We start from the raw sequence: 25885 nt of genomic DNA, 5'->3' as shown, positions 1-25885 counted from the left end.
TTTATTTAGAGATGGTCTCACTCTCTTGTCCTGGCTAGAATCCCGTAGTGTGATCACCGCCCACCGCAGCCTCAACCTCTCAGGCTCAAGTGATCCTCCCACCTCAGCCTCCTGAGTAGCTGGAACTTAAAGGCACTGCCCACCATGCTCAGCTAATTATTATTTTTTATATCTTTTTACATTTTTTGTAGAGACAGGGTCTCACCATGTTGCCCAGACCGGTCCCAAATTTGTGGGCTCAAGTGCTCTGCCTGCCTTGGCCTTCCAAAGTGCTGGGATTATAGGCGTGACCCACCACGCCTGGTCAGAAATTTATTTTACATGCTGATTTTGTAGAAAAGGGAAAACAAATATAGTCCAACCACAATATCCCCATCCTCCTAACCTAGTCAGCATCTTAGTACTGTGATATATTTCCTTCCTCCTAAGCATTTTTTTCATAGTTGAGAAAACATAATTTTCATTCCTTCTTTTCAAAGTTTTAATTACTTTTTTTTTTTTAGATTTTTATACAAAATAGAGATGGGGTTTTGCATGTTGGCCAGACTCGTCTCGAACTCCTGGGCTCAAATGATCCTTCTGCCTCGGCCTCTGAATGTGCTGGGATTACAGGCCTGAGCCACTGGACCCAGCCATTGCTCCTTGCTCCTTTTTAAATCTTTTTTTTTTTTGAGACGGAGTCTGGCTCTGTCCCCCAGGCTGGAGTGCAGTAGCACAATCTCTGCTCACTGCAAGCTCTGCCTCCTGGGTTCACGCCATTCTCCTGCCTCAGCCTCCTGAGTAGCTGGGACTACAGGCGCCTGCCACCATGCCCAGCTCATTTTTTGTATTTTTAGTAGAGACAGGGTTTCACCGTGTTAGCCAGGATGGTCTCGATCTCCTGACCTCGTGATCCTCCCACCTCAGCCTCTCAAAGTGCTGGGATTACAGGCTTGAGCCACCGCGCCCAGCCTAAATCTCTTTTTAAATATTCAGAATTGGACATGGTGTGACCAGGATTTCATATCCTAAGTGGGAGAAGTTAAGGTTGAGGGCTTTTGAGAGGGTCCACATCCTTTTCCTAAACAGTTCACTCTGTTCTTTTGGACTCAGAGTAGAGCAGCCTTTTACTCAGACAACCCAGGAAGAAGGTCATGTTGAGGTTTGAATGCAGTCCTATAGTAGGGGAGAATGAAATGGCCCCATAGCCTAATAGCCTGGCTTGGAACAGGGATTCTAGGCCTCTGTTTGATTTTATGAACCTTTAACTTTTCCACTCCAAAAGTGAGGAATCACTTTCTTTCCAAAGTCAATTAAATTTGGTTTGAGAAGTTTCTGTGAAGTTTATAATACCCTGTCAGATAAACAGGGACATGTTGTTGGGCCTGAGGATTTCTCAGAATGACCTCCGTTGAAATGGTGATCTCGTTACAAATCCCAGGGGCAGGTAACTCTTTACCTTGAAGCATGCAGCCCTGCTTTCCTATCCTGGAATGTTAAATCCAAATGCCCTTAGAGGCCAAGCACAGTGGCTCATTTCTGTAATCCCAGCACTTTGGGTGGCTGAGGTGGGAGGATCACTTGAGCCTAGGAATTTGAGACCAGCCTGGGTGTAGGGAAAAGAAAGAGAGATCAGACTGTTACTGTGTCTATGTAGAAAGGGAAGACGTAAGAAACTCCATTTTGATCTGTACTAAGAACATTTTTTTGCCTTGAGATGCTGTTAATCTGTAACTTTAGCCCCAACCGTGTGCTCATAGAAACATATGCTGTATGGGATCAAGGTTTAATGGATCTAGGACTGTGCAGGATGTGCCTTGTTAACAATATGTTTACAGGCAGGTTGCTTGGTAAAAGTCATCACCATTCTCTATTCTCGATTAACCAGGGGCACAATGCACTGCGGAAAGCTGCAGGGACCTCTGCCCCAGAAAGCCTGGGTATTGTCCAAGATTTTCCCCTGCTGAGACAGCCTGAGATATGGCCTCATGGGAAGGGAAAGACCTGACCGTCCCCCAGCCCGACGCCCGTAGAGTCTGTGCTGAGGAGGATTAGTATAAGAGGAAGGCCTGTGTCTCCCGCATGTCCCTGGGAACGGAATGTCTCGGTGTAAAACCCGATCGTACATTCGTTCTATTCTGAGATAGGAGAAAACCGCCCTGTGGCTGGAAGCGAGATATGCTGGCGGCAATTCTGCTCTGTTGCTCTTTGCTACACTGAGATGTTTGGGTGGAGAGAAGCATAAATCTGGCCTAGGTGCACATCCAGGCATAGTACCTTCCCTTGAACTTATTTGTGACACAGATTCCTTTGCTCATATGTTTTCCTGCTGACCTTCTCCCCACTATCACCCTGTTCTCCTGCCGCATTCCCCTTGCCAAGATAGTGAAAATAGTAATCAATAAATACTGAGGAAACTCAGAGACCAGTGCTGGTGTGGGTCCTCCATATGCTGAGCGCCGGACCCCAGGCCACTGTTCTTTCTCTGTACTTTGTCTCTGTGTCTTATTTCTTTTCTCAGTCTCTCGTTCCACCTCATAAGAAATACCTACACGTGTGGAGGGGCTAGCCCCCTTCACCTGGGCAACATAGGGAGACTCCTTCTCTACAAAAAGTTAAAAAAAAAAAAAAAGCCCAGAGTGGTGGTGCACACCTGTAGTCCCAGCTACTTGGGAGACTGAGGTGGGAAGATCACTTGAGCCCAAGGAGGTTGAAGCTGCAGTAAGCTATGATGGCACCACTGCACTGCATCCTTGGCAAAAGGGTCTCACTCTGTTGCCAAAGACACAGTGCAGTGGTGCCTCAATAAATAAATAAAAATAGGAAAAAAAAAAGTCCTAGGAATCCATTACCCTCCACCTCTGAATTGTGGCCCATTAGCACCTAGGAAGGAGCTTGGGATGAATATTGAGAGGTGTGGATTCTCATCCTGACTCATCCACCACTTGGCCTTTTTTTTTTTTTTTTTTAGACGGAGTTTCACTCTTGTTGCCCAGGCTGGAGTGCAATGTCGCGATCGCAGCTCACTGCAACCTCTGCCTCCCAGGTTCAAGTGATTCTCCTGCCTCAGCCTCCCGAGTAGCTGGGATTAGAGGCATGCGCCACCATTCCTGGCTAATTTTACATTTTAAAATAGAGATGGGGTTTCTCCATGTTGGTCAGGCTGGTCTTGAACTCCCGACCTCAAGTGATCCACTTGCCTCGGCCTCCCAAAGTGCTGGGATTACAGGCATGAGCCATCACGCCCGGCTCCACCACTTGGCTTTGACTTTAGGCAGACCCTGGAATTTTTCTGAAATTCTACCTACTCTGTAAAATGGGAATCACAATGCCATCTGTGCATAGGAATGCACCCCACAGACCTCTAATTACAGAGAGCAAAATTGACTACAGGCTCCCAACTGTTGCACTGTGAAATCCATCATCATGTTTATACTGAGACCAGATTTCCTTCAAGCTTTTTCTAGCTAGTTCCTGGGTATATAAGTGATACTAAGGCAGGCCCATTTCTGGGAGACATGCTAGACCTGCCCTTGGCCAAACATTTGTAATGACTTTTCCTGAAGAAAAAAAAAGGATGTTTTATTGACTGAGCTGGGCAATGCCAGGCTGGTGGCTTCTTTTTTTCTGTTTCTGTTTTTTTTTTTTGGTTTTTTTTTTTAAAGATAGGACCTCACTCTGTTACCTAGACTGGAGCACAGTGGTGCAGTCACGGCTGCCACCTTAGCCTCCCAGGTAGCCGGGACTACAAGCATGTGCCACCAAACTTGGCTAATTTTTTTTTTTTTTTGAGTGACAAGAGCGAAACTCTATCTCAAATAAATAAATACATAAAAATAAAGTTTTGCACGTAATTTATGAAGCCCATAAAGGGCATCTTAAGGGCCTATACTCTTAGAACATTTCTGGAAGGACACACAGAATGGTTATTGCTGTGGCCCTGGAGAGGAGGAGGGGAAATTTCCTTTATTGAATACCCTTTAAATGGAATTTTATATATAGTGCTTGTATTACGATTTTAAAGTTTTAAAAACTTGTTAGTTATTTTAAAGGAACTGCTGTTCTAACACTTTGGAGTGATCACAAACTCACATACCTTCAGGGGCCAGGGAGATTAAGTGCACTTGGGTTTAGGGAGATGGCAGTGGTGGGAGCTGCAGCTAACTGCAGCTTCCATACCACACCCAAAGTACTTTAATTCAATACCATGAGAAGCATAGTGTTTGATCAAACCAATGCCCTGCTATTGGTCCCAGGACTATTAATTAGTGACCTCTGCTTAGAGTGATAGTGACAAGTTTTATCTGAAAATCTTTCAGAGGAGTCAATGATTCCTTAGTGAAGTATGCAGAATCTCTAAAGCAATGAGGGGTTGGGGGGACCACCATGGAAATTACCTGAGAGCTCCAGAGAATATGGCTGGTTCTGCATAATGCAATTTGCAAAGAAAGGGTTATCCATCCAAGCCTCTGTTTTCCTGATGTGTCCAACCCCTGCCTGGTGGAAACTCCTAGTCTGATGGGAGATGGACAGAGTCTAGTCTTGGAAGGCAGAGCTCATGTCAGGGCAGGCCCTGAAAGGTCTGAGCTGAATTTCCTCAGGTAGAAATGAGGGGAAATCTATATTCCTTTCAGGGTGAACAGTAGAATCAAAAGTTCTGAGGTGGGCCAGGCATAGTGGCTCGCACCTGTATTCCCAGCACTTTGGGAGGCCCAGGCAGGAGGATCACTTGAGGCCAGGAGTTCAAGACCAGCCTGGGCAACACAGTGAGACCCCTGTCTCTACAAGAAGTAAAAAAAATTAGTGGGGCATGGTGGCACATGCCTATAGTCCTAGTTAAGAGGCTGAGGTGGGAGGATCACTTGAGGCCAAGACTTCAAGACTGTGGTGAGCTATGATCATGCCACTGTACTCCAGCCTGGGCAATGAGAGGAAGAGGAGGGGAGGGGAGGGGAGGGAAGGGTGGGGGGAAGTGAGGAGGGGAGAGGAGGAGGGAGGGGTGGGGGGAAAGAAAGGAGGGAAGAAAAATGGAAGAAAGGAAGAACAAAAGGAAGAAAGGAAGGCAGGGAGGAAGGGAGGAAGAAAGTGAGTTCCAAGGTGGAAAATCAAGGGGCCTGTTTGGAGAAGTGAGAGAATTCATGGGATCAGGCTCATGGGAAGAAGTATGGGAAATCAGGTTGAAAAGGCAGGTTCCAGGGAATCAGGCCCTCCCAACCGTCTAATGTGACAAAGTTAAGGAAGAATTCTTCCTGGTGACCATTTCATTCTTGTGGAACGAGTGCACTCAGCCCCCCAGAAGTAACTGTGGAGGGCTTGGTTGGAACCCCAGTGACCAATCATTGCTCCTGACCAGGTTCCCAACAGGCACATGCTGGCTTGGGATGCTCCAAGGCCCCCTGGAGGATATGGATCTATCTCAACCCAATTTCCTCCTCCTAGGGGATTAACTGAACATGAGGGAAGAGAGCAGATCAATGCTCAGAAAGGGAATGTATGTTGCTCAGGGTCTCAGAGGAAACTGAGGAGTCATACAAGCTGAACTCCCACCTCTAGATTCTTATTCCAAGGCTCACTCCCCAGCACCAGGCTGCCTCTTGAAGTGTATGTGTCAACTCCAGGTACAACGCAACAATTACAATTCCCAACAGAACCCCCTTCCGATTCACCTACAAGATGCTAGGCCTTGGGCTAGGTTCTTGTCAAGCTAACTGGGTTCTCAGAACAAGCCTATAAGATAGGTACTACAATTATTCCCAGTTTCCAGATGAGGAAGGTGAAGCTCCAAGGGGCAAAATGACATTCTTCTGCAAGGCAGAGCCGAGATTCCAAATCAGAGCCATTTGACTGCAAAGATCGTGCACATCAGATAAAAGAAACCTCACTGAAGCAGGGAGGGACACACACAGCCTTCCAGGCTTGGGAACAGCATTTCCAGATGCCAAAGGATTGCACAGAGAAAATACTGTGCAAACCAGATTCTCCCCATAAAGCCCAAAGGAGGCATCCTGCCTTCAGCCAGAGGCACCAGACTCCAGCAGCTGATTCCTGTTTCATCTGATTCCTGTTCTTCCTACTCCCCTCTCCACCACCCCGAGACTATTCAAATATAAGCTTTGGCTGGGTGCAGTTGTTCACACCTGTAATCCCAGTACTTTGGGAGGCTGAGGCGGGCAGGTCACCTGAGGTCAGGAGTTCAAGACCAGCCTGGCCAACATGGTGAAACCCTGTCTCTACACAAATACAAAAAAAAAAAAAAAAGCTGGGCATGATGATGGGTACCTGTAATCCCAGCTATTGGGAGGCTGAGGCAGGAGAATCGCTTGAACCCAGGAGGCGGAGGTTGCAGTGAGCTGAGGATCGCGCCTTCATGAAAGCAGAGGATTTGAGTCTGTTTTGTTCACTAATGATTTCCAGCACCTACAAGAGTGCCTGGTATGTATAAGGAGCTATTAATAAATAAACATGTGTTGGATGATGTGGAAGGTGAATGTTTTTTAACTATAGGGAGTTTTTGTTTGTTTGTTTTTTGAGATAGGGTTTCCGCTCTCTAACCCAGGTTGAAGTGCAGTGGTGTGATCTTGGCTCACTGCAGCTTTGACCTTCTGGGCTCAAGTAATCCTCCCACTTCAGCTTCCCGAGTAGCTGGGAGTACAGGCATGCGCCACCACACCAGGCTGATTTTTCATTTTATTTTTTATTTTTCGTAGAGACAGGGTCTCACTACGTTGCCCAGGTTGGTCCCAAACTCCTGGCCTCAAGTGATCCTCCCACCTGGACCTCCCAAAGTGCTTGGATTACAGGCATGAACCACTGCGCCTGGCCAAACTTAAGACTATCGCACAAAGCTCCTGTATAGGGGTACTTCCATTAGCTGGAAGACCCAACTTGAATGACAGTGGCTTGGTGACAGAAGCTTTGAAAATGCTCCTGGATGAGCAGACTGGATAAGGAATACCACTGGGAATCACTTTGTAAAGTGATTAGTCAAGTTAAACTCTCCCTGAGTGATCATTTTGATAAGCCTGGACTTTCTTGCTTTGCTCAGAGCAGGATTTGTTTCCTTCCACTCAGCAGACATTCGTGAAGCATTATGTGTGCAAAGCTCTGTGCCACATCTCAGGATCTGAGAAATGGAAGGAAGTGCAGAAATCACCCACCAGCCCCACCATTCCTGAAGAGCAAGTGGGAGAGCTGAAACCCAGAGAGAGGTTACTGAGGGAGGCAGGAGGTCCCAGTCCAAGGCCTGCCCCTGGCTCTGTCCCCTCGGCCCTCATAGGTCTGCAGACTTTCAAAGTCAGCAGTTGGACCAGAATTTTAATAGGCAGAGTAACACTTCTGACTTAACAAAGCGCTGGGCTGGAAAGTGTTCCTGCTAGGGGTCTCCAGGAATTAAATGACTTTGGTGGCCATGCACGGTGGCTCATGCCTGTAATACCAGCACTTTGGAAGGTCAAGAAGGGAGGATCACCTGAGGTCAGGAGTTCGAGATCAGCCTGGCCAACATGGCAAAAACCCTTCTCTACTAAAAATACAAAAGTTAGCCAGGTGTGGAGGCGCATGCCTTTAATCCTAGCTACTCAGGAAGCTGAGGCACGAAAATCACTCGAACCTGGAAGGCGGAGGTTGCAGTGAGCCGAGATTGCGCCACTGCACTCCAGCCTAGGCGATAGAGTGAGACTCCATCTCAAAAAAAAAAAAAAAGAAAGAAAAAGAAAAAGAAAAAAATGCCATGTAGGAAATGACATACAGATAAGCCTTGAAGGATGAAGAGAGAGCTAAAGGGGCATTCCAGATGAAGGATCTTCGCAAATAAAGCTACAGTGTGGGGACTATCCAGGTGTAGTCTGGAGAGCAGGCAGAACAGGGAGTGGGGACCACTGGAAGGCTACTGGAGCCATCATAGTGAGAACCACTGGAAATGATGAGCCCTGGGCTCAGCACTTTACATCCTCATGCTAGACCTTGGAGGTAGGTTCCCTTACTATTACCACATTCTTTCAGATAAGGCAATGGAGGTCCAAGGAGGTGACAAGGTCACAAGGCTGACTGGTGGTAGAAATAGCACTTAAGCCAGGTCCTTCTGATGCCTCCCCCTGACCTCCTTACCACTGGAATGCCAGGCAGTGGCATTACTGAGGCCTTCCATCTAAGGTACCATTGTCCCAGCACACTTGGCCCGGCATGTCACCTCAGACATGTGGGCACCGAGAGGTCAATCTTTGCCTTAAGCATGGAAGCTAGCTTGATCCCACCTTTTTGAGTTGAGCATCTACGAGACTATCAGGACCTCCTTCACCAGAATAGAGGGGATGCATGGGTAAGGAATATGAGGATTGCTGAGGATTTGTTATGCTCCGCTGTCTGCTGGTTTCTGTTTATTGTTCTACAGTTGTGTAGGTTGTAGTTACTAGTTCTCCTCGGGTCACACTGGTGTCATCGTGACCCTGGGGCAGATCCCTTTGCCAGAACTAGGGTGGTTGGCCTTTCTTGGGAGACTGGAGTTTAAACTGGTGGTGGTATCCCGAAGGTTAAGTACCGGTCGCTGTTCACGGATTCCTCTCTCCATCGCCCCAGCTTTCTGAGCTGCTCTGTCATGAACTTTTTTTTCAGGTGTTCATAGTAGTGGCTGATCTTTTTCTTGGTCTTCTCTAAAGCGCTCACCTTACAAAAAACAGAGGTGAGGTTAGGATCAAGATCCTAAAGAGGTGAGATTAGGATTACTTCACAGCAGGGCAGGCATCTGTGCTACTGATGGAGGAGTGGGAAAAGTGTCAGCTGGACCCTATGTACATTCTATATACTTTGACTCACAGAGAGCCTATTTCTCTATTTGTAAAAAGCATGCATTAAGCTAGATAACTCCAAGGACTGGCGCAGTGGCTCACGCCTGTAATCCCAACACTCTGGGAGGCCAAGGAGGGTGGATCACTTGAAGTCAGGAGTTTGAGAGCAGCCTGGCCAACAAGGTGAAACCCTGTGTCCACTAAAAATACAAAGATTAGCCAAGCATGGTGGTAGGCACCTGTAATCCCAGCTACTCGGGAGGCTGAGGCAGAAGAGTTGCTTGAACCCAGGAGGTGGAGGCTGCAGTAAGCCGAGACCGCACCACAGCACTATAGCCTGGACAACAGAGTGAGACTCTGTCTCACACTGAATTCTACTTATTTCTTCTATTGTATAACTTCTGTCCTGTCCCCCAAAAGGCGGTAAGGTGTGGGAAGCCAACATCCTATGTCTTATTCATTTACTCCAATGAGCTAGCTACAGGAGAGGATACTAAGAAAAACTGCCACAGGTCTTCACAGTAACTCCAATGTAGTCAGGAGGTAAGACACATGCCCAAATATTTTTCTTTTTTTTTTTTTTTTTGAGATGGAGTCTCGCACTGTCACCCAGGCTGGAGTGCAGTGGCGCGATCTCAGCTCACTGCAAGCTCCGCCTCCCGGGTTCACGCCATTCTCCTGCCTCAGCCTCCCGAGTAGCTGGGACTACATGGGCCCGCCACCACACCCAGCTAATTTTTTGTATTTTTAGTAGAGATGGGGTTTCACCATGTTAGCCAGGATGGTCTCGATCTCCTGACCTCGTGATCCGCCTGCTTCGGCCTCCCAAAGTGCTGAGATTACAGGCGTGAACCACCGTGCCCGGCCCACATGCCCAAATATTTCTAAGAGAGAAAGTGATCCACTTCCAAAAGAAGCACAGAGTTCAAGGAAGGGAGATATCATGACAAATTTCACTTGGCTGGGCGCTGTGGCTCACATCTGTAATCCCAGCACTTTGGGGGGCCAAGGCAGGTGGCTCACTTGAGGCCAGGAGTTTGAGATCAGCCTGGCCAACATGGGGAAACCCCATCTCTACTCAAAATACAAAAAAAACCTAGCTGGGTGTGGTGGCATGCGCCTGTAATCCCAGCTACTCAGGAGGCTAAGGCACAAGAATCGCTTGAACCCAGGAGGCAGAGGTTGCATTGAGCCGAGATTGTGCCACTGCACTCCAGCCTGGGTGACAGAGCGAGACTCTGTCTCAGAAAAGAAAAGAAAAGCTACCCAGAGAAGTTAGCATATAAACTGAGGCTAGGTTTTGAAGGATGGGGAGGTTTGGGGCATGTAGAAACAATGTGGTGGGTGGTGATCCTGGGAATGTACGTTTTTTAACAAGCCCTCCAGGGGATTCTGATAAGCACTAACATTATCTGAAGACCTAGCACAAGGTTAAGCAAAGGACTTCTTCATAAAGGCCAGTCAATATTGACATGATTACTTGACATGAGGAATTAAAGAGGGAGGGTGGGCACTAAATGTCATAGTTCAAGTCCGTGTTCTCCAAACCTGGCTGAGCATCAGAAGCGTTTCAGTTGCTTGATAGAAACGTAGGCCCCAAGGATTCTTGCTTAATAGGGTTTGGATGGGGGCCAGCAATCTCCACTTTTGTCATGCACCTGAGATTATTCTGATCCAGCCCCATTACCAAGTGGCTGCTATTACCACCATTTTCTTTTTTTCCTTTTTTTTTTTTTTTTTTTTTTTTTGAGACAGGGTCTCACTCTATTGCCCAGGCTAGAGAGAGTGCAGTGGCACAATCTTAGTTAACTGCAACCTCCACATCTTGGGTTCAAGCGATTCTTGTGCCTCAGCCTTCCAAGTATCTGAGATTACAGGCTTGAGCCACCACACCAGGTTAATTTTTGTATTTTTAGTAGAGACAGGGTTTCACCATGTTGGCCAGGCTGGTCTCAAACTCCCGACCTCAAGTGAGGCACCTGCCTCAGCCTCCCAAAGTGCTGGGCTTACAGGTGTGAGCCACTGTGCCCAACCTTATTACCACCATTTTCTTTTCTTTTCTTTTCTTTTTTTTTTGAGAGGGAGTTTCACTCTTGTTGCCCAGACTGGAGTGCAATTATACGATATTGGCTCATCGCAACCTCGGCCTCCCAGGTTCAAGCAATTCTCCTGCCTCAGCCTCCCAAGTAGCTGGGATTACAGGCATGTGCCACCACACCTGGCTAGTTTTCTATTTTTAGTAGAGAGGGGTTTCTCCATGTTGGTCAGGCTGGTCTCGAACTCCCAACCTCAGGTGATCCGCCTGCCTCGGCCTTCCAAAGTGCGTGAGCCACCACCCTGGCTTACCACCATTTTCTAGTCCACCCCATGACAGTAGGCTTTTTGGCCTCTCTCAACTAGTGATTTTACCTTGAGTATGACTCTTACCAATCAGGGTTTCTCAACCTTGACACTACTGACATTTTGAGCTAGGCAGTGTGTGGTGGAGGGCTGTCCCATACACTGCGGGATATTCAGCAGTGTCCGTGGCCTCTACCTACTAAATACAGAAAGCCACAAAGGGCTGGGCATGGTGGAGCATGCCTATAATGCCAGCACTTTGGGAAGCAGAGATGGGCAGATCACTTGAGCCCAGGAGTTTGAGGCCAGCCTGGGCAATACGGTGAAACCCCGTTTCTATTAAAAGTGCAAAACATTAGCTGGGCATGATGGCACGTGCCTGTAATCCTAGCAACCTGGGAGGCTGAGGTGGGAGGATTGTTTGAACTCAGGAGGTTGAGGCTACAGCAAGCTGTGATCATGCCACTGCCCTCCAGCCTGAGCAAAAGAGTGAGACCCTGTCTCAAAAAAAAAAAAAAAAAGAAAAAAGAAAAAAAAAAAGGAAATAAAAAAAAGGGGATACAAAGATGATGAGAGAGAACGGAAGACATACCTGGTGGTAGTACAGCCCCTGGCTACTTTCCCCAAAAACATTGGCGACTCTGCCCTATCCATCCTTGATTATGTAAACCCAACTTCTCTATCTTGCTCGAACTAGTTCAAGTTCAGTTTACGTTACCTGCAACTGAGAGGATCTTAATAGATCCTATTTTACAAATGAGAAAGCAGAGTCTGGAGGAAGTGTAATTCACACAGGGTCACACAAAGCTGGCTTGCCCATCTATTTCCACTACACCACACTCATGGAAGTGTAGCAGAAAGAGAAATGCCCAGGTCCCTACTCTTCTTTTGGTGTTTGTGACCTTCAAGAGGATCTGGCACCATCTCTTAAGGATCTCCAATTGTTTTTAATGTTAGAATCTTGTGGGCCCATCCAGACTTGACCCTGGAACATGGAGGGAAGCTCAAAAGAGTCAAGAAGCGGGCAGCAGCTGGGCGTGGTGGCTCACTCCTGTAATCCCCGCACTTTGGGAGTCTGAGGTGGGTGGATCACCTGAGGTCAGGAGTTTGAGACCAGCCTGGCCAACATGGTGAAACCCCGTCTCTACTAATAAAACAAAAATTAGACGGGCGTAGTGGTGCATGCCTGTAATTCCAGCTACTTGGGAGGGTGAGGCAGGAGAATTGCTTAACCGGGGAGGTAGAGGTTGCAGTGAGTTGAGATAGTGCCACTGCACTCCAGCCTGGACAACAGGAATGAAACTCTGTCTCAAAAAAGAAAAGAAGGTGGCAGCAGCTCAACCCTGGGCACCCTGCTCTGCTTGAAAGAATGAGTGTGTTCCTGGAGTCCATCTTGTTCACTTGTCTCTTCCTAGCGCCCAACACAGTACCTGTCCCAAGCAGGCCCTAAGGACAGGTTTAATGAATCCATCAATCAGGGTCTATGGGAACAGTGGGGTGACAGCACTCAGGATTTCGAGTAAGCAGGTGAAACTCTACCTGTCCATAGCAAAAAGTGGGAGAAGAGCCTCAGTTCTCATCTGGAAAATGGGGATAATCCCCAAAGGAAAAAATTGACAAGATGGTGTTGAGGCCCATTCAAACTCTAGGACCCAGACTTTGGTTTTCTGTTTGTTTGTTTGTTTGTTTTTTGAGATGGAGTCTTGCTCTGTTGCCACACACCTGGCTGCCACCACACCTGGCTAATTTTTGTATTTTTAGTAGAGACAGGATTTCACCATATTGGCCAGGCTGGTCTCGAATTCCTGACCTCAAGTGATCCTCCTGCCTCAGCCTCCCAAAGTGCTGGGATTAGAGGTATGAGCCACTGCGTGTGGCCTAGGACCCAAGACTTTGTATGGGAGAAAATAAGAATCCATTCATGGATTCCCTAAATAGAGAGATAATGTGCTTTCAGAAAAAAAGACCCAAGAGACATGGAGTCTTTCTCTCTGGCTCCCTTAGCCCAGGAACAGGTGCGACACCTTGCGCAAGTCAGTAACCCCGAGTATCAATTGCCTCCTCTGTAAAATGGGGCCTGCCTTAGAGCACCTTGATGACTCCCTATCACCTCTATGATATCCCAGCATATAGGGAGAATGAAATGAATATGGGTCAAGCCACTAACACCCTCTAATGCAAAAGCTTGTGGCTACTTTACCTCCATCTCATAGATTCGTTGTGCGATGCGGTTATCATGAATAATCACCCGAGATAAATGGCTCTTGGGTAAAGTTTTTTTCATCGCTGCTTCACTGGAATTCATTAAGCTGGAGCAGGGAGGGAAAGGTGGCACAGGTTACAGACGATTGGGGCCTGGGCCAGAGCACATTTGATGGGGTCCTGAGGGAGTGGCTGAGGCTTCTCCGGGTTTCTTGGGACAAGTGCAGCTCTGCCATAATTTTCAGAAGAACAGGGGAGTAACCACAGTTTCTTGTTGTGGAAAAGGTATGCTGAAGGGGTATTTCATGGATACCCAGAAGAAAAGCCATTCTGAGGATGTAAAATGGCCCAGTGCAGTCCACAAGAGAAGGGTTATCAGGAACTCAGAACCATCCTCAGAAGCAGTCACGCTTTTTGTGTTTTTTGTTTTTTTGAGACAGAGTTTCACTCTGTCTCCCAGGCTGGAGTGTGGTGGTGCAATCTTGGCTTACTGCAAACTCCACCTCCAGTTCAAGCAATTCTCCTGCCTCGGCCTCCTGAGTAGCTGGGACTACAGGCACTCGCCACCATGCCTGGCTAATTTTTGTACTTTTAGTAGAGACGGGGTTTCACCATGTTGGACAGGCTGGGTTCAAACTCCTGACCTCAAGAGATACACCTACCTCAGCCTCCCAAAGTGCTGGGATTACAGGCAAGTGCCACCACGCCCACCCAGCCAAAAGCAGTCATCTTGATTATCCTTCTTAAGGATGAAATGGTGAGAGGAGTCTTAGAGGAGAGGAGTAAAGTTGTAGGGTAGGATTCAGAAGGATGAATCTGGGAGGTGTTTAGCTGGGGGGCCCTTGCTCTAGAGCATATGCCTCAAGGGGATCTGGGAGGTAGGGGGTTGGGGTAGTATAAATCAGAGCAGGGAGAAATGCAAATGAAAAGCTTGGACAGGTGTTAGGCTGGTTAACAGGGAAATTCTGGAAGAAAGTTTGGGGAGTTTAGAAAAGTGAAGGAGGTATGGGGTGGCTAGGGGTTTTAGGAGACTCTGAAAGGTGAGAGGTGAAAGATGGGTTGGGGTGGGGTAGAATGGAGCCAAGTACTCCAGGTGAAAATACAACAATTTGGTCAAAATGAGAAAATGGTGAAAAGTGGATACACTTCCAGGCACTGAGTTTTCACTTTTTGATAATTTGGTTACACCACGAAGTAGTCTTATGAACATATACCTTTAAATGGTTTTGTCCATTTAAAAATAATTGTTCAGGACCGGGCAAGTTGACTCACGCCTGTAGTCCCAGCACTTTGGGAGGCTGAAGCAGGCGAATCACTTGGAAGTCAGGAGTTCCAGAACAGCCTGGCAAAGATGGTGAAACCCCATCTCTGCTAAAAATACAAAAATTAGCTGGGCGTGGTGGTGAGCGCCTGTAATCCCAGCTACTCGGGAGGCTGGGGCAGGAGAATCACATGAACCCAGGAGGCGGAGGTTGCAGTGAACTACTGTACCATTGTACTCCAGCCTGGGCAACAGAGTGAGACTCCGTCTCAAAAAAAAAAAAATTGTTCATATTTTCTTTCTAAAATGTGGAAACAAAATGTACAATATTGAATAAATTTTGGTATGTCATAAAATAAAATACATGTAATTGTGTATGAAACATAGACACGGGTGGTGCATTAGATGGGAGAAGAAAGCAGGTTACTAGAAACTGAACTTTTTGTGATGTATTGTTTTTTAAGTTTAAGTATGTTGTCATATATATATTATATATGAATGAAGCCTGAACAAAATGCACCAAAATGTTAACGGTGATTGTCGCTAGCCAATCATGCTGCTAGTCTGTCTTATTTTTCTTATTTTATTTTATTTTATTTTTATTTCTTTGAGATGGGATCTCACTCTGTCGCCCATGTTGGAGTGCAGTGGCGCAATCTCCGCTCAATGCAACCTCTGCCTCCCAGGCTCAAGCAATCCTCCCACCTCAGGCTCCTGAGTAACTGGGACCACAGGCCAGCCACCATGCCCGGCTAATTTTTTGCATTTTTGGTAGAGACAGGGTTTCGCCATGTTGACCTGGCTGGTCTCGAACTCCTGAGCTCAGGCGATCCACCCTCCTCAGCCTCCGAAAGTGGTGGGATTACAGGCATGAGCCACTGCACCTGGCCTTATTTATCCATAAGTGTATGCTACTTTTATAATTAGGACAAAGAAGACAACTGTGGAAGGGTGAAACATTTTGAAGGACTAGAATTTTTTTCTAACTGATGCCGGGTGCAGTGGCTCACACCTGTAATCCCAGCACTTTGGGAGGCAGAGGCAGGCAGATCACCTGAGGTCAGGAGTTCCAGACCAGACTGGCCAACATGGTGAAACCCCGTCTCCACTAATAATACAAAAATTAGCCGAGCATGGTGGTGCACGCCTGTAATCCCAGCTACTCAGGAGGCTGAGGCAGGAGAATCGCAATTCATTTTCAGCCAATTTGGAACCCGGAGTGTCGTGTATGTTTTTAGATTTACAAACTAATATGAACAATCCAGTTTCCCAGTCTCCCATTTACATTTTTCTGACCTATGCACAGCCTAGGTATGAGGTGATGGAAAAGGCTGGTTTAGAGATCAAGATGCTCAAACACAAAAGTCCCCCAAATCCTGGTTTTTTGTTGTTGTTGTTTAAAAAAAAATCCCTAAAACATTTAAGGACACATAAAACTCTTCACCCACTCAGTGCGTGCACCAAATTTACCAATACTAGAAGGGGAAGAGGGTGGCAACGACTGGAAATATTCCCTTTCAAGTAATAAAGGTCATTTTGAACCAAATTGCTTTCCACCTCAAGTTCTCCATGGACAGGGGCCTGAAGGATGCAGTGAGGGGGGTTTGTGGAATGGAAAGGAGCGCGGGTAATTGGGGGTTGTGAGGATCCGGGCCAGGCAGAGGGAACTGGGGTTTTTTCCAGGACCACCGGGGAACAGAGAGGCTGAGAAGGGGCGTATGAGAGGGATTCGAACTTGGGAGGACCTGGGCCTCGCCAGGTTCTAAGAGTCAGGGCTCACCCCCCTAGGGCGCTGCGGCCACACGTTGTCATGCCTGGGGGACTGACGGGCCGGGGCCGATTCTGAGAAAATGTCAGTGGAGATGGGGATTCCAGGTTCTCTCGGGATTCCGGGGCGAGGGAGTTCGGGCTCCGGGGAATCCGAAGAGCTAGACTGGGAAGGTGCTGGTGCCCGGGGCTACGAGAAATCGACTATCCTGGGGTGTGAAAAAGGGCCGGGGTCCGGCTAAGGGGAGCGCGAGTCCCAAAGAGTTAGGGTTCCCTCGCGGGTCCGAGGGTCTGACGAACGCTCTGGGCATGCGGGCCACACCTGAACAGCACCGGCTGCTGCGCGGACCTCGGCCGCGGAAAGCAGATCTGCGGCTGACCCCCTACGCCGATTTCTGGGCGGCGGCCGAGTCTATCGCGCTGGTAGTTCGAACCCGAGGTGGCGCTGGAACTGGTGGTCGCCTGGGCGGCGGTCCCGCCGATCGTGGAGGATCCCTGGTCACAGGTGACCGAGGGCCTAGTCGGCTGTGTCATTGCGGCTTCCCTGTTGGAGAAAGAGTTGGAAACTGGAGGCTGGTTGCCAGCCCACCTAGGTGGGCGCGCGCTGACGCGGAGTGAGTCCCTGGGCGGAGCCCTGAACCGAGCGCGGCGCGTTGCCTGGGAGACACATATTGGCTGCGGGGAAGGGGACGGGGGCTGTTGGACGTGCGCGCAGAGTCCGGAGGCCACGGACGCGGTAATATTGTCCCTCGGCATCCGCCGTGGTGAGACCCGGCGCGTTGCTGTGAAGACGGACGGGTCTGGAAGAAGTGGGGTGCGGTGAGCTGAGCAGACCTTTTCCGCTTCGACGCGGGGACTGCAGTGACCCCGGCTTGCTGGCGGGGCGGGTAACGGGTTGAGCCAGGGTGGGGCTGCTCAGGGGCGTGGAGCTGAGGTCTGAAGACCCAGCACAGGCGATTCCTTTCTGCGACGAGACAATTGCTATGGAAACCAAAGTGCTGGGCCAGCGGGGATTGAGGCTCCAGGATCAAGACTGGTGTCTTTCCGGAAGACCCTTGGCTAAGGCTTCGCGGAGCGGCTGCTTCCTGAGTGAATCCGCCACTCTCCTGCGGGGTCTTGACACCGAGCAGGCGAAGAAGCCTATTCCAATTCCAGCTCCCCCGGGAAACCTACCTGGCCCACCCCTATAAGTGGTGCCTCGCTCTCGTTAACTCTTAGACTTTGTTCCACGTTTATAACCTAATATTTCGGTAACGCCCCGCGGTGTTTGTTTACTTTTCCCACACATAATGGACCAGAAAGACTTGCTTCCGGACTTTGCTTTATGACTCTGAACAAGTCATTTTTCCCACTGGGTCTCACTTCCCTCTTGTGTAAAATGGAAATATTAACTCTAGATGCCGGTCTGGTTAGGTTTGAAGATCGAACCAGATGAGGGAAGCCAAAGACTTCATAGGCTGTAAAGTGGTGAAACTGAACTGCTAACGAGTAGCTATTTTTTTCTCCCCTCCCTCTCCCTCAAGCTAAAAGTTCTTCAGATTTCTTGTGATTTCTTCAGGCGGTCTTGGGACTCCCTAGCCTCCGACCTGGAATAGATCTGTCTTCACACTTCACTTCCACAGAGCCCTTCATTTTAACTTCCCTATCCAAAGCAAGAAAAATAGTTATCATTTTTAGAGGGCTTACTCTGTGCCAAGCCCTGATAAAACTCTTTACCTGGATTATCTCATTAAATTTCACAACATCCTTTTAAGGTAGCCACTGTTATCCTCTTTTTAAGCTCTGTCTGCCTGTAATTGCCTATTTAATGTCTGTTTCCCCCACTAGACTTTGAGCTCTGAAAAAAGGGGCCATGACTGTCTTGTACATTTCAGTATCTCCAACACCTAATATAGTGCCTGATAAATATTTCTTAACTAGCATGAAAATGACTGACCCTCCTCCTATCACTACCCTTACCCTCAAGAGCATTGTCTCTCCTGCAGACTTTTAGTTGCTGTGATGAACAGCACATTCCTTTATTACCATTACTCACTGGTTTGAGGGGCCATCAGTTCACTTCTCTCTGGATTATCAGATGATGAGGATCCAGAACATCCCTTAGCATTTAGGCTTCCACCTGGGTTCAGGAGGCTTTTTCCTTGCCCTTCATATAGTCTCTAGAACAAGGCAGCCCTAGCTGCCCTTCCTGGGGTGAGCCTGATGCATTTGAGTCTAGGGCGTTGGCAGGTAGGATTTACCTATACAATCTTTGGCTATTCTCTTTAGTAGCCTCAGAACCACCCCCATCCCCACTCAGCCTGTTCCTGGAATTCTACAGAAAAATGGCCGGGCTGGGTGCCATGGCTCATGCCTGTAATCCCTGCACTTTGTGAGGCTAAGGCGGGCGGATCATTTGAGGTCAGGAGTTTTCGAGACCAACCTGGTCAGCATAATGAAACCCCGTTTATACTAAAAATAAAAAAATTAGTCGGGCGTGGTAGCGCCCACCTGTAATGCCAGCCACTAGGGAGGCTGAGGCACGAGAATCAGTCGAACCCGGGAGGCGGAGGTTGCAGTGAGCCAAGATTGTGCCACTGCACTTCCAGCCTGGGCGACAGAGAAATACTTTGTCTCAGATAAATAAATAAATAAATAAATAAATAAATAAATAAATAAAATTGATGGGCGCGGTGGCTCGCACCTGTAATCCCAACTCTTTGGGAGATCGGGGAGAGCAGATCACTAGAGGTCAGGAGTTTAAGACCAGCCTGGCCAAAATGGTGAAACCCCATCTCTACAAAAATTAGCCGAGTGTGGTGGTGCCTGCCTACAATCCCAGCTACTCAGGAGGCAGAGGCAGGAGAATCACTTGAATCCAAGAGGCAGAGGTTGCAGTGAGCCGAGATAGTGCCACTGCACTCTAGCCTGGACTACAGAGTAAAGACTCTGTCTCAAAAAATTAATTAATTAATTAATAAAAATAAATTAATTAAATGACTTTGCCTCCCTCCCCAATCCCAGCACCCAGGCATTGTGCCTTGCAGCAGATCCTAGCTGAGCTTTTAAGCACAAACCTCTGCTGACCCCTTTTGGTCTCTGTGGGATCTGCCCTAGTCTAGCAGCCAGGGCCCCAGGTGCACATTTGGCACCTTTTGGCCTTGTGACCTCACCTGTCAAAATGCTTTCCCACCATTTATCTCATGGGGTCCTCTCTACAATCCTGGGAAGTGAGGAAAGCTGGGATTCCCATTCTCACTTTACAAATGAGCAGCAGGATCCTGGGATCCAGTACCAAATCTACCACTAATTCCTTACCTTACCTTGGCAAGTCACCTTCCTACTCCCAGGCTCAGTCACCCATCGATGAAATAGGAGGGGCGATCTGCACAAGACAGCTATATGGTCTCTTCCACCTCCCCAACCTCTCAGAGTGGAGAGGTAACTTGCCCAAGATCAGAGTGAACCAGAGCTGAAGCACTCCCAGTCTGCAGGTCCCCATCACTGATCAGGAAAAGCCAGAGGTGTCACAGCAAAGAAGAAAACCCGTTCTTCCACCTTTATGTTCTGATTGTGTGTTCAAGGGCCACATAGATAGGTGAGTGGATGGATGGATGGATGGATGGACGGATGGATGAGTGGTTGGATGGATGAGTGGATGGATGGATGGATGAGTGGATGAATGGATGGATTGGTGAGTGAATGGATGAATGGATGGATGGATGAGACAGATATGTCAGAACTTTGGGATCACTCTTAGCAGCAACTTCAGCAGCTACCTACCTCCCCCTGCTCCCTGACAAGTTACCCCTCTGATTCCAGCTGGCTAACCCTTTGGCAGGATCCTCTGGACCCACCAAATTCTGAATCCTTCACATTCTGAAATCACTGCCCCTGCCTGACAGCCTGGAGCTAGGACCTGCAGTGTGGGGAATAAGTCTTCATCCCAGGCTTCCTTCTTGACATGTTATCAACCACTGTCCTCAACAGCTACAGCCGTAGGAGAAGAGTCAGTGGCCAGGGACCATAAACGAAGGCTCCAAACATGGGCATCCCTCACAGAGCAGTTCCTTTGGCCAATAATGGCTGAAATAAACTCTGTGCTCATAATGAAGCTGAGAATCACTGGGGCGGCAGCCTGGCATGGGAAGAGCACGCCCTGTGCATCGTATGGCCTGGTTCACATCTGACATTAAGTTCCTCCACCTCTCTGTGCCTTGGTTTTCTTGGCTGTAAGATAGGTGTGATGCCTGACAAGTGTTGTTGTGGGGAATGAATGAGGTAAGATATAAAATGCCTTGCAGGTCATAGGTGCTCAGTAAACAGAAGTTCCCTTCTTTTTGTTCCAGGTCATGGAGAAATGTTGTAGGGGGAAGGAACAAAGTCTACTGTGCATCCAGCAAGGTTTGTATGTGTGTGTGTGTGTGTGTGTGTGTGTGTGTATGTATGTATGTATGTATGTATTCTGAGATGGAGTCTCGCTCTGTCGCCCAGGCTGGAGGGCAGTGGCATGATATCAGGTCACTGCAGCCTCTGCGACCTGGGTTCAAATGGTTCTCCTGCCTCAGCCTCCAGAGTAAAGTAGCTGGGATTACAGGGGCCTGCCACCACACCCGGCTAATTTTTGTATTTTTAGAAGAGACAGGGTTTCACCATGTTGGCCAGGCTGTTCTCAAATTCCTGACCGCAGGTGATTCCATCCACCTTGGCCTCCCAAAGTGCTGGGATTACAGGCATGAACCACCGTACCCAGCCTCAAGGTTTTTAAACTGGTTTTTCCAAGTACTCCAAAGCAGTGCAATGCATTTGGTGGGGGAATGAAGGGAGGGGAAATGAAATGTATTTTCAACAAGAAATGAAGTTGTGTTCAAACATACTTAATCTCTTTAAGAGATAGTACTTTTCATCTGTCCACTGCCACCATCATAGAACTTCAGGCACAATGAATACTCCACAGAGATTTTCCAGTGACAAGCTGAGCTCATCTCTTTATTTCATAGGAGTCTGGGGCAGCAGTCAGGACTCCTACGTCCCATCCCTCCACTTCTTGGGTGAGCCTCTCTCTCATCCACATCTCCCTAACCCAGCCTGACTCTCCCTAATGGCCTATCCATCCCAGAGTGGGTGACAAGTTCTTCAGATACCTGGTGGAAGAGACACCTGGGTTGGAGTCCAGCTTTGATGTTAAAGAGCTGACCTTGGCCAGGCATGGTGGCTCACGCCTGTAATCCCAGCACTTTGGGAGGCCAAGGCAGGTGGATTACCTGAGGTCAGAAGTTGGAGACCAGCCTGGCCAACATGATGAAACCCCGTCTCTACTGAAAACACAAAAATTAGCCAGGTGTAGTGGTGCATGCCTGTAATCCCAACTATTTAGGAGGCTGAGGCGGGAGAATCGCTTGAACCCAGGAGGTGGAGGTTGCAGTTAGCTGAGATTGTGCCACCACACTCCAGCCTGGGTGCCAGAGCCAGACTTCATCTCTAAACAAAACAAAACAAAAAACCTCATCCATAAAATGGGGCTAATAGAATTACCTATTCTGCTGTTGGGAGGATTCAATGAGATCATGTTTGAAAAGAGCTGGGCCTTATACCTGGCACATGAGTGCTCAATAAATGTTAATATGCTAATGATTTTGATGACCTGAATGGGATCCCAGGTGAGATTTCATTTGAACTGAGGTGTGTGTGTGCGTGTGTGTGTGTGTGTGTGCGTGTGTGTGTGTGTGTGTCTACTGGACTAAAGAATCTTTCTTCTGGGCATAGTGGCTCACACCAATCCCAGCACTTTGGGAGGCTGAGATGGGAGGATCTCTTGAGCCCAGGAGTTTGAGACCAGCTTGGGCAACATAGCCAGACCCTATCTCTACAAAAATACAAAAATTAGCCAGGCATGGTGGCATGTGCCTGTGGTCCCAGCTACTCTGGAGGCTGAGGTGGAGGTGGGAGGATCGCTTGTGCCCAGGAAGTCAAGAATACAGCGAGCCATGATTGTTCCACTGTGCTCCAGCTTGAGTGATAGAGTGAGACCCTGTCTCAAAAACAAACAAACAAACAAAAACAAAAAACAAAAGCCTTTGGCCAATCTCCTTAGCTTCAAGATTCCCTTTCTCCCACAATATCTTCCCATCCAATACCTCTCCATTCTTCACTCACTAATTTTTCTTTCTTTTAATCTTCTTCTCTCTCAATAACTAAGTGGCTTTCAGGAATTTCATTGCTTTGAAATTTGAGCCGAGATCAAATCACTGCACTCCAGCCTGTGTGACAGAGTGAGACTCCATCTAAGAAAAAAAAAAAAAAAAAGGGAATATCCTGCAAGATGGTCAGTCAGACCAGGTTTTGCAACTTTGCAGTGACTCACTGTGTAATCTTAGTGAAGTTCCTCCATCTCTTTGGGTCTGAGTTTCCTGAACTATTAAATGGGGGTAATAATACACAATAGATGTCAAGTATCTAAAACACTTAAGGGCTCCATATAGTTTTATTTTTATTTATTTATTATAAATAAATTATAAATTATAATTATTTATATTTATTTAAATACTTATATATTTAAAATAAGTGTATATTTAAAATATATATTTATTTTATTTTATTTTATTTTTATTATACTTTAAGTTTTAGGGTACATGTGCACAATGTGCAGGTTTGTTACATATGTATACATGTGCCATGTTGGTGTGCTGCACCCATTAACTCGTCATTTAACATTAGGTATATCTCCTAAAGCTATCCCTCCCCGCTCTGCCAATCCCACAACAGGCCCCGGTGTGTGATGTTCCCCTTCCTGTGTCCATGTGTTCTCATTATTCAATTCCCACCTATGAGTGAGAACATGTGGTGTTTGGTTTTTTGTCCTTGCCATAGTTTGCTGCGAATGATGGTTTCCAGCTTCATCCATGTCCCTACAAAGGACATGAACTCATCATTTTTTATGGCTGCATAGTATTCCATGGTATATATGTGCCACATTTTCTTAATCCAGTCTATCATTGATGGACATTTGGGTTGGTTCCAAGTCTTTGCTATTGTGAATAGTGCCGCAATAAACATACGTGTGCATGTGTCTTTATAGCAGCATGATTTATAATCCTTTGGGTATATACCCAGTAATGGGATGGTTGGGTCAAATGGTATTTCCAGTTCTAGATCCTTGAGGAATTGTCACACTGTCTTCCACAATGGTTGAACTAGTTTAAAGTCCCACCAACAGTGTAAAAGTGTTCCTATTTTCCACCTCCTCTCCAGCACCTGTTGTTTCCTGACTTTTTAATGATCGCTGTTCTAACTGGTGTGAGACAGTATCTCATTGTGGTTTTGATTTGCATTTCTCTGATGGCTAGTGATGATGAGCATTTTTTCATGTGTCTGTTGGCTGCATAACTGTCTTCTTTTGAGAAGGGTCTGTTCATATCCTTTGCCCACTTTTTGATGGGGTTGATTTTTTCTTGTAAATTTGTTTAAGTTCTCTGTAGATTCTGGATATTAGGCCTTTGTCAGATGGGTAGATTGCAAACATTTTCTCCCATTCTGTAGGTTGCCTGTTCACTCTGATGGTAGTTTCTTTTGATGTGCAGAAGCTCTTTAGTTTAATTAGATCCCATTTGTCAATTTTGGCTTTTGTTGCCATTGCTTTTGGTGTTTTGGTGTTTAGACATGAAGTCCTTGCCCATGCCTATGTCCTGAATGGTACTGCCTAGGTTTTCTTCTAGGGTTTTTATGGTTTTAGGTCTAACATTTAAGTCTTTAATCCATCTTGAATTAATTTTTGTATAAGGTGTAAGGAAGGGATCCAGTTTCAGCTTTCTATCTATGGCTAGCCAGTTTTCCCAACACCATTTATTAAATAGGGAATCCTTTCCCCATTTCTAGTTTTTGTCAGGTTTATCAAAGATCAGATGGTTGTAGATGTGTGGTATTATTTCTGAGGGCTCTGTTCTGTTCCATTGGTCTATATCTCTGTTTTGGTACCAGTACCATGCTGTTTTGGTTACTGTAGCCTTGTAGTATAGTTTGAAGTCAGGTAGCGTGATGCCTCCAGCTTTGTTCTTTTGGCTTAGGATTGTCTTGGCAATGCGGGCTCTTTTTTGGTTCCATATGAACTTTAAAGTAGTTTTTTCCAATTCTGTGAAGAAAGTCATTGGTAGCTTGATGGGGATGGCATTGAATCTATAAATTACCTTGGGCAGTATGGCCGTTTTCATGATATTGATTCTTCCTATCCATGAGCATGGAATGTTCTTTCATTTTTTTTGTCCTCTTTTATTTTGTTGAGCAGTGGTTTGTAGTTCTCCTTAAAGAGGTCCTTCACATCCCTTTTAAGTTGGATCCCTAGGTATTTTATTCTCTTTGAAGCAATTGTGAATGGGAGTTCACTCATGATTTGGCTCTCTGTTTGTCTGTTATTGGTGTATAGAAATGCTCGTGATTTTTCAACATTGATTTTGTATCCTGAGACTTTGCTGAAGTTGCTTATCAACTTAAGGAGATTTTGGGCTGAGACAATGGGGTTTTCTAAATATACAGTCATGTCATCTGCAAACAGGGACAATTTGACTTCCTCTTTTCCTAATTGAATACCCTTTATTTCTTTCTTCTGCCTGATTGCCCTGGCCAGAACTTCCAACACTATGTTGAATAGGAGTGGTGAGAGAGGGCATCCCTGTCTTGTGCCAGTTTTCAAAGGGAATGCTTCCAGTGTTTGCCCATTCAGTATAATATTGGCTGTGGGTTTGTCATAAATAGCTCTTACTATTTTGAGGTACATCCCATCAATACCAAATTTATTGAGAGTTTTTAGCATGAAGGGCTGTTGAATTTTGTCAAAGGCCTTTTCTGCATCTATTGAGATAATCATGTGGTTTTTGTCTTTGGTTCTGTTTATATGCTGGATTACGTTTATTGATTTGCATATGTTGAACCAGTCTTGCATCGCAGGGATGAAGCCCACTTGATCGTGGTGGATAAGCTTTTTGACGTGCTGCTGGATTCATTTTGCCAGTATTTTATTGAAGATTTTTGCATTGATGTTCATCAGGGATATTGGTCTAAAATTCTCTTTTTTTGTTGTGTCTCTGCCAGGCTTTGGTATCAGGATGATGCTGGCCTCATAAAATGAGTTAGGGAGGATTTCCTCTTTTTCCATTGATTGAAATAGTTTCAGAAGGAATGGTACCAGCTCCTCCTTGTACCTCTGGTAGAATTCGGCTGTGAATCCATCTGGTCCTACTTGGTTGGTAGGCTACTAATTATTGCCTCAATTTCAGAGCCTGTTATTGGTCTATTCAGGGATTCAACTTCTTCCTAAACATATTCTGAAGGCAATTGCTTGAAAAAGTTATTATCAGTAGAAAGGAATGTCTGGGTTATGATAAAGGGTTGTGAAGACCTAGGTTTTATCATGCAGACAAAGCCTCCAGCAGGCATTAGAGAGATGACCATCAATGTTTCTTATCAGATATAAGGTTTGTGTTGGTTAATGCTGGAGGAGTGTAATGAGGCATGTCCAACCCCTACTTCCTTTCATGGCCTGAACCAGTCTTTCAGGGTAAGTTTTAGAGTTCCCTGGCTG

General features: G+C 46.8%; 2 protein-coding genes across 7 annotated transcripts in view; one reads left to right on the top strand and one right to left on the bottom strand.

Moving 5' to 3' along the window:
• Window positions 1–8322: 8322 nt before the first annotated feature.
• On the bottom strand, window positions 8323–17088 carry C5H5orf52 (chromosome 5 C5orf52 homolog). The gene is made up of 3 exons (XM_003310945.6): window positions 16655–17088; window positions 13303–13411; window positions 8323–8640 (listed from the first exon to the last, which is right to left on the bottom strand). Exons 1-3 carry the CDS (start codon window positions 17086–17088, stop codon window positions 8482–8484), a joined length of 702 nt encoding a protein of 233 aa, XP_003310993.4. The 3' UTR covers window positions 8323–8481.
• Window positions 16332–25885, top strand: part of SOX30 (SRY-box transcription factor 30) — a 45650-nt gene continuing 36096 nt past the window's right edge. The window contains exons 1-2 of one of the 6 annotated variants that reach the window (XM_054684060.2): window positions 16332–16440; window positions 20661–20715. In XM_054684060.2, coding sequence (XP_054540035.1) covers window positions 20664–20715 — 52 coding nt within the window. In that variant the 5' untranslated portion in view covers window positions 16332–16440; window positions 20661–20663. Of the gene's footprint in view, window positions 16947–16991; window positions 17152–20660; window positions 20716–25885 lie in introns of those variants that run through there. The other 5 variants (XM_054684061.2, XM_063810150.1, XM_016952784.4 and 2 more) reach the window with 5 other exon arrangements.

The sequence above is a fragment of the Pan troglodytes genome, chromosome 4, assembly GCF_028858775.2.
Source record: "Pan troglodytes isolate AG18354 chromosome 4, NHGRI_mPanTro3-v2.0_pri, whole genome shotgun sequence".
Lineage (NCBI taxonomy): Eukaryota > Metazoa > Chordata > Mammalia > Primates > Hominidae > Pan > Pan troglodytes.
Note: the sequence above shows the minus strand (reverse complement) of the source record. Positions and strands in the feature narration are given on the sequence as shown.

Bases quoted from the DNA above. Each gene is read 5' to 3' on its own strand.
- C5H5orf52 (XM_003310945.6), bottom strand. From the start codon at position 17,088: ATGCCGAGGGACAATATTACCGCGTCCGTGGCCTCCGGACTCTGCGCG. The intron at 13,412-16,654 runs GTGTGGCCCGCA...TCCCTGCTCCAG, and splicing joins CAGCAGCCGGTGCTGTTCAG to CTTAATGAATTCCAGTGAAG. The intron at 8,641-13,302 runs GTAAAGTAGCCA...GTTTTTTGTAAG, and splicing joins AACGAATCTATGAGATGGAG to GTGAGCGCTTTAGAGAAGAC.